An 8,334-nucleotide genomic window follows, 5' to 3' on the forward strand; every position below is an offset into this window, starting at 1 on the left:
ACGCACACACGCACACACGCACACACGCACACACGCACACACACGCAAACCAGACATAAATATAAAAGATAAAAAAAAAAAAAAGATTTAGCATCATGAAAGCTCCCTTCAAAGTTGACCAATATCAAAACAAAACAAAAAGTTAAGAGGCGTGCCAAATTACGTCACTGACGTTTTATATCCAACGAATGGGAGAAGAGAATACATGGAGATGGGCGGAGCTAGTTTCATACGGGTTTTCCCGCTTGACGCGTCAGTGGTCGACTTAACTGGTGGCTTTCAGCTCACAATGGCACCTTACATCAGCTCTCGGAGGCTCTGACCAACGGGGAGTCGGCCAGTTCGGAGAACGTTCAGGTAACAAAACGATTTCTTTCTAATGTTTGCTAGAACGATACCAACTTTATTTTTTGAGTGCATAAGGGGCTGCATGAATTGGCACTCGGTTTCTACAGCTTTATGCTAGGCTAGCCAGCTAGCCGTGACTAGCGCAGACAACATGTCGTTCGTGTGTCCCTTTTAATACAAAACCACAATTTGGTACTTTTACCAAGCTAGTGTTGGGAAGATATTAGTTCACTGCTGTGGTTGTATTTGACTGCCAGTCAAATGTAAGTCAGAACGTAGGCACTAACGTTGTTGATGATGGTTTCGCTGTCAATGACGTCACAACCTGATTCGGATTTGCTGACGCAAACTGATACTGCATACTGATGTATCCTCGTAAACCCATTTCTTTATTTAGCGCTTTTCTCAAAGGACTGTCAAAGTGATATACATGATTAAAATGCTAAATAAAATAGACACAACAAAAAGTTAACTCAAAAACTTTTGTTTCTTTTACATCAGAACGCCACCTTTAGCATTTGACCATAGGGTTTTCAAGTAAGACAACACTTATGACTTATTAATACAATTAGTTACGATTGAACGATTGACATAACAAGAGTTGACACGTGAGATGATGTTCTTTGACTGACATGAGCGTGCTTATCTGGTTTTTACATCTGCGTAACTAAATATTTGTCATGTTCCCTCAGTTGGCAGCTATGGTGAGGCACAGCACGATGACGGAGTTTCAAGTCTTTCAACACTCGCGCCAGGTAGAATCTGTCACTATGTGGATGTCAAACAGCCGCTTATCAGTGCACTAACTTATCTACGTTTACACACAGACATTCTGTCACTCGTAATTAGTCATGTACTATGACTGGATGTGTAGATACTTTTTCCGGCGATAGCCGATAATGTTGGCATGTTGTTGAGCTACTGTTCTGGCTGGTTGCCATAGGGGAGGGGGGTGCATTAAAAGCAATAAGAAATGAAAAATGAAATAAAATATTGATGTAGAAAACCATGCATTTCCTCTTTTACTTAGTAGAATCAGCACTTGATTTTACACCACTCTTACATGTTTCCTCCTCTTGTTTCCTGTTTGTTCCAGGCCCTGGGCCAAGTAGGGCAGTGTTATGGAGAACATCATCAGCAGAAGCAGCCGAATGGGGTCGTTTCAGATGACAGGCAGCACACTGCTCAAGTCCCTGCAGGTACTGCAGCGCTGTCTTTTGTGCAGTGCAGCCGACATGGTTTCAAATGTCTTCATTTGTTCTTGTCCTCTGCTGCATCAGAAGCTGAGAAAAGCCAGCCTTTGAACATCCCAGACGCAGCCAAACGAAAGAAGAAGAAAAGATCAAGCGCGACAAACAGCTCCACTGGAACCTTTGATGGTAATAATTTCGCAGAATTTGAGTCAGACTCAAATGTGATATGTTCTGTATTTATTTTAGATCTCTACAAGTTGACAGATGAGGTGCTTGGCCAAGGGGCCTTTGCCAAAGTCCAAGGATGCATCAGTCTGCAGAATGGGCAGGAGTATGCAGTAAAGGTGACAAATTACTAATAACTAGTCTCTCATGCATGTCAAACGAATTGTCAAAAACTTCTTGTGTGTAAGAAACAAAAAGCTGTTTGTGTCATTTTGAGATCAGTGTTGAAACCTTTCAAGGCTGATTGTGCGTCCAAGTGAACCGGGCAGATATTCACATAAATGTTTTGGTCCGTCACACAGATCATCGAAAAGAGCGCGGGTCACAGCCGCAGCCGAGTCTTCCGGGAAGTGGAGACGCTTTACCAGTGTCAAGGAAACAAGTGAGGGGAATTTACGTCATGTTTTTTAAAAAAAAAAAAAAAAACATCCCCCAAAATGACCGCAATTAATGTTAACGGAAACTAAATCCTATATTGTCTCAGGAACATTTTGGAACTGATCGAGTTCTTTGAAGACAACGCCTGCTTTTATTTGGTGTTTGAAAAGTTGCGAGGAGGTGAGTGGAAAGAACGGTGGCCATTTTGTTGGCACGCTCTGCGACGCACACCCAACACAAAGTGATTATTTGCTTTTCCCAGGCTCCATTCTTACGCACATCCAAAACCGGAAGCACTTTGATGAGCTGGAGGCCAGCAAGGTGGTCCGCGACATCGCTCACGCGCTTGACTTCCTTCACGTCAAGGGTAAAGTCACCTTCTTGTCAAATCTAACCGTATTTTACCTCTCCGAGTTGTCACGGTAACAGTGTGTTGTCCTTGCAGGTATCGCTCACAGAGACCTCAAACTAGAAAACGTCCTTTGTGAATACATCGATCAAGTACGGCCTGGTTGAAAATGTCAAAAAGCATCTTAATGTTTGAAGCCATGCCTTACCCCTAAAAAGAAACCTTCAGGAACCTTCCATGTGTCTTTCTCTCTTCAGGTGTCACCGGTTAAGATCTGTGACTTTGACCTGGGAAGCGGTGTGCAGCTCAGCAGCGCCTACACGCCCATTACCACTCCAGAACTCACCACGCCCGTAAGTTGTAGCTCCTGATGAGAGCTGATAAAGTAAAAGAAATAAATCTAGATTTATTGTGACAGGCAGGGCAATTGAATTTTCCTCCACTAGGTGGCAGCAGATACAGTTAACCTGTTGACAATCAAAACAGTTTGTGTTCATTTTTTGTTGTTGTTTTTTTTTTTTTAGTGTGGCTCGGCAGAATACATGGCTCCAGAAGTGGTGGAGGTGTTCACCGACGAGGCGTCCTTCTATGACAAACGCTGCGACCTGTGGAGCCTAGGGGTCATTCTCTACATCCTGTTAAGTGGCAGCCCCCCCTTCACGGGCCACTGTGGCAGCGACTGCGGGTGGGACCGTGGGGAAACGTGCCGCACGTGCCAGGTACACTCACCCAACATGTTGTTTGCCTCAAAGCAAAGTTGCCTGCGATGCCTGCATGTCACAAGGAGGTCACGTCTAAAAATGTGATTGCTATTGCAGCAGGAACATGGTGCTCGCCTGCTGAGAATGTCACCTCTGTTCTAGAATTCATGACCCATGTCTAATTATGACCCCCCCCCATGTCACGTTCCACCCCAGAGTCACCTGTTTGAAAGCATCCAGCAGGGCAAATACGAGTTTCCCGATAAGGACTGGGCTCACATCACCGACTCCGCCAAGGATCTTATCAGCAAGCTGCTGGTACGAGATGCCATGCTGCGCCTCAGCGCCGCGCAGGTCCTCAAGCATCCGTGGGTGCAGGGGGTAGGTATTTATTTTTTAAGATTTATTTTTTATTGGTGACCTGCATATCATATGTATCTCTTCACCTTTCATTGCACAGAATGCACCAGAGAGAGGTCTTCCAACCCCTCACGCCCTACAGAGGTAAGACAAAAACGGCAAATTTGGAAAACCCCAAAATCTGGCCTCATTTATCTTGAGCCTTTTTTGCGTGGACATTGTAGGAACAGCAGCACCAAAGACCTGAGCCAATTTGCCGCCGAAGCCATCGCCTTCCACCGGCAGCTGTCTCAGCACGACGAGCAGCAGCATCAGGAGGAGGAGGAGGGCGAAGAGGAAGAGGTGCTCCCCGTGGTTTGCTCCATGAGGCTATCTCCGCCATCCAACTCCAGACTGGCTCGCAGGAGGGCGCAGTCCAACGCCATGCGCGGCCGAGATGGCACGGCTGAGCTCACCGCCTGAATCTGCCCTCTTACTTTTTGAAGAGTATATGCGTACGCAATGGGTCAACCTATCTTATATTTTAAACTTATTTTTTGAACAAGATTTCAGTAAGTCATTATTTTTTTATTTATTACAGTAAAAAAAACAAACATTTTTTTATGGTCTAATTTTTGCTTTAATGAAACCTGTCAGTGTTTGTGAACAGGAATGGTCTGGTTGTGGACTAAATCCATGTGGGCTCTTGTTTTTTTGTTGTTGTTTTTTTGATATAAATATTTAACGGGTTTTCTTTACCCATAAAGCTTTCTTCTATGCTATTCGCTTGTGAGCTACTTCATGAAACCTTCCATGCGATAGTATAGTGGTTAGACTATTTTATATTTTCAAATATTTTATCATGGAAAAACACAGTTGCTCGTGTCCTGCCCCATAAAACCATACACCTCCCTAAAGTTTAGGCCTAGGGTTAGGGCTGGGGTAACCCTAACCCTGCATTAAAAGACAAACCTTAACTTCGGGTTGTCATTGTCTCCGATTACACCTAGATGGGACCGGCTCGTTTCTGAGAAACAAGCTCAGTGCTCCCACTAATTCAAAGTAATGGTTAGTTTTATGAATAAAATTTAATACATAATAAATAAATGAATAAATAATTTTAAAAATTGTCGTTTATACTTGTTTTTATGCCAGTCGTATCATTTTATTTAACCGTATTTGTATATTTCTTATAAATGTATTATTTATTTATAGAAATGTATTTATTTATATAAAGACCGGTCCGCGAAAATATTCCTGACACGTAACTGGTCTGTGGCGCAAAAAAGGATGGGGACCACTATTCTATAGTACAATGCAATATCTATCTTTGCCAGTAGAGGGCAGTGTCGTCATTCGGATCGTACTGATGCGCCAATTTGACCCACTAGTCTTGAGGAATGAGATTGAACAATCCTTCAGCCTTCAGCCATGCATTCTCGATAGTGTTTGTCCTTATGTGGATCTCAGTTGCGTTGTCGTCCATCCCAGCTGACTTTGGCCAATGATCTGCTGTGTAATCACGATCCTGATGCTACACCTTTAAAGTAAATGGATTATTTTGGCAAAGAAGATATGCTGAATAAAACAGATTTGTGAACAATATTTGCTGTGTTGTTGTCATAACCTACTCGCTAGATCGCTGTCAATTTTAAATTGATTGGGTTCAATATTTTGACCCATCCGAATGGGTCGAAGATGGGATTTGTGCTGGGTTTAACCTGGTTCAGTAAACTATGCTGTGTATATATACCTTCCATGTAGCTCAACTGAATTCAACAGGGTAATGCTCTGGACGCACCCCGTTGACCAGAGATCGCATCCCGGTGAGACCAACAAATAAGTTTTATCATGGAAAAATTTGCAACACAGGATGAGGGTTGGGGTTAGTGCTCGGGTTGGGGTTATGGTAAGGGTTAGTTCTAAATTTAGGGTTGGGGTTAGGGTTGGGTTAGACGAGGGTTTGGGATAAGGTTAGGGCTAGGGTTGGGGTTAGGGTTAGTGCTGGGGTTAGGGTTCGTTATAGGGTTAGGGCTAGGGTTGGGGTTAGGGTTAGTGTTGGGGATAGGGTTAGGGCTAGGATTAGGGTTAGGGTTAGTGCTGGGGTTAGGGTTGGCGATAGGGTTAGGGTTGGGGTTAGGGCTAGAGCTAGGATTACGGTTAGTGCTGGGGTTAGGGTTGGGGTTGGGTTAGAGCTAGGGTTAGGGATAGGGTTGGGGTTAGGCCTAGGGTTAGAGGTAGGGTTGGTGCTGGGGTTAGGGTTGGGTTAGGGTGAGAGCTAGGGTCTGGGTTGGGGATAGGGTTAGGGCTAGGGTTAGGGTGAGAGCTATGGTTAGTGCTAGGGTTAGGGTTGGGGTTAGTGGGTTAGGGTTAGAGATTGCTGTGGATCTGTTTTCAGGTGTTCCTAATAACAGGCCACTTCATTAGGGAAAAATCATGGTCAAAGTTTAAATGAAAGTGAAAAGTGCCACACCCAAACAACCCCCCACTTTCTGATTGGCTGGTTGATCTGTGACGTCACTCGGACACAGGTGTATCTAATTACAGGTAATTAGGGAAAAAGTTTAACTGAAAGTGAAAAGTGCCACACCCGCCCTCACCCCCACTTTCTGATTGGCTGTTGGATCCGTGACGTCATTCGGACACTCCATTAGGTACACCGCCATTTTCAGGTGTACCTAATCACAGGCCACTTTATTAGGGAAAAATCATGGTCAAAGTTTAAATGAAAGTGAAAAGTGCCACACCCAAACAACCCCCCACTTTCTGATTGGCTGGTTGATCTGTGACGTCACTTGGACACAGGTGTATCTAATTACAGGTAATTAGGGAAAAAGTTTAACTGAAAGTGAAAAGTGCCACACCCGCCCTCACCCCCACTTTCTGATTGGCTGTTGGATCCGTGACGTCACTCGGACACTCCATTAGGTACACCGCCATTTTCAGGTGTACCTAATCACAGGCCACTTTATTAGGGAAAAATCATGGTCAAAGTTTAAATGAAAGTGAAAAGTGCCACACCCAAACAACCCCCCACTTTCTGATTGGCTGGTTGATCTGTGACGTCACTTGGACACAGGTGTATCTAATTACAGGTAATTAGGGAAAAAGTTTAACTGAAAGTGAAAAGTGCCACACCCGCCCTCACCCCCACTTTCTGATTGGCTGTTGGATCCGTGACGTCATTCGGACACTCCATTAGGTACACCGCCATTTTCAGGTGTACCTAATCACAGGCCACTTTATTAGGGAAAAATCATGGTCAAAGTTTAAATGAAAGTGAAAAGTGCCACACCCAAACAACCCCCCACTTTCTGATTGGCTGGTTGATCTGTGACGTCACTTGGACACAGGTGTATCTAATTACAGGTAATTAGGGAAAAAGTTTAACTGAAAGTGAAAAGTGCCACACCCGCCCTCACCCCCACTTTCTGATTGGCTGTTGGATCTGTGATGTCATTCGGACACTTCATTAGGTACACCGCCATTTTCAGGTGTACCTAATCACAGGCCACTTTATTAGGGAAAAACCATGGTCAAAGTTTAAATGAAAGTGAAAAGTGCCACACCCGCCCTCACCCCCACTTTCTGATTGGCTGTTGGATCCGTGACGTCACTCGGACACTCCATTAGGTACACCGCCATTTTTAGGTGTACCTAATCACAGGCCACTTTATTAGGGAAAAATCATGGTCAAAGTTTAAATGAAAGTGAAAAGTGCCACACCCCCCCTCACCCCCACTTTCTGATTGGCTGTTGGATCCGTGACGTCACTTGGTCACTCCATTAGGTACACCGTCATATTCAGGTGTTCCTAATAACAGGCCACTGCATTTGGGAAAACGCTTAAGTGAAAGTGAAAAGTGCCACACCCACCCTCACCCCCATTTCCGACTGGCTGCAAAAAAAAAGCAAAAAAGAAATAACAAATAAAAAAATAGAAAAGTCTTCAACGGGATTTGAACCCGTGACACAAAGGTATAAAAATGGTTGATGTGATAGAGCCTTAACTGTTGTGCTATCGTGACACACCCTCAATACAGCTATCTTTTCTCGTCTGGGTCCATAGGCCTCATGGTTTTATGTTTATTTAGTTCTTGGGCCTCTGGCACTATTTTCAAGGGAATTTAAATTTTGCCCTTCAGCACTGAATAGCTGCATAACAAAATGTATTACCCGCCGGTAAAATATTTTCATTGGCAAAATATCCCAATGGAGAACAATTGCAAGGCCAACATGCATTTGACCGCCCTGGGTGAAAAAAATCAAATGAATGATTTCAAGCGTTTCTCTTTGCGGGTCAAGTATTTTTGGACCGCCCTGCAACGAACAAAACCAGGTGACTGTTTGTCTTTCCGCCTCGTCGCTCACGTTTTTTGGCGAGCGAGCATTTAATGTCTTGTCTTATTCATTATTTGACACTTTTGAAAAGAGGCCTTCGCTTTCTAATTCCCTAATGACTGTTGTGAGTGCTGACTCGGCTCTTGTAGAACAAATGATATCTCTGTCCTGCTGGAATAATCCTCATCTATTTCAACACCAGGGTCCGCATTAAAAATGACAGACGTCCGCAAACACGTGTGTGTGTGTGAAGAAACCAAGAAGGGGGGTATATTTCCATCTCTTGATAAATGTGCAAATGCCCAGGGACGCTGAATCAGACGTTTGGTGTTAATGTGCGTTCATTTCTCGCCTCATTCTCTAGCAGGCCTTTGTAACGCCGAGCTGGTCATATTTTGTCCCAGATTAGCAGAGTGACAGTTGCCTCTGCTCAAGGTATTTAGAAGACATAATTCATTCA

The 8,334-nt window shown here is 44.1% G+C and overlaps 1 protein-coding gene across 1 annotated transcript; it reads left to right on the forward strand.

Moving 5' to 3' along the window:
• Positions 1-127: 127 nt before the first annotated feature.
• Positions 128-5,125, forward strand: mknk1 (MAPK interacting serine/threonine kinase 1). Its single transcript, XM_085927195.1, has 14 exons — positions 128-357; positions 1,041-1,103; positions 1,445-1,547; positions 1,629-1,727; positions 1,788-1,885; positions 2,069-2,148; positions 2,251-2,324; positions 2,407-2,511; positions 2,590-2,645; positions 2,751-2,846; positions 3,018-3,212; positions 3,411-3,575; positions 3,655-3,698; positions 3,779-5,125. The coding sequence occupies exons 2-14, from the start codon at positions 1,050-1,052 to the stop codon at positions 4,014-4,016; spliced, it is 1,407 nt and encodes a 468-aa protein (XP_085783321.1). The 5' UTR covers positions 128-357; positions 1,041-1,049; the 3' UTR covers positions 4,017-5,125.
• The last annotated feature ends 3,209 nt before the right edge of the window (positions 5,126-8,334 follow it).

The sequence above is a fragment of the Syngnathus leptorhynchus genome, chromosome 13 (assembly GCF_054491065.1).
Source record: "Syngnathus leptorhynchus isolate UIUO chromosome 13, UIUO_Slep, whole genome shotgun sequence".
Taxonomy (NCBI): Eukaryota; Metazoa; Chordata; class Actinopteri; order Syngnathiformes; family Syngnathidae; genus Syngnathus; species Syngnathus leptorhynchus.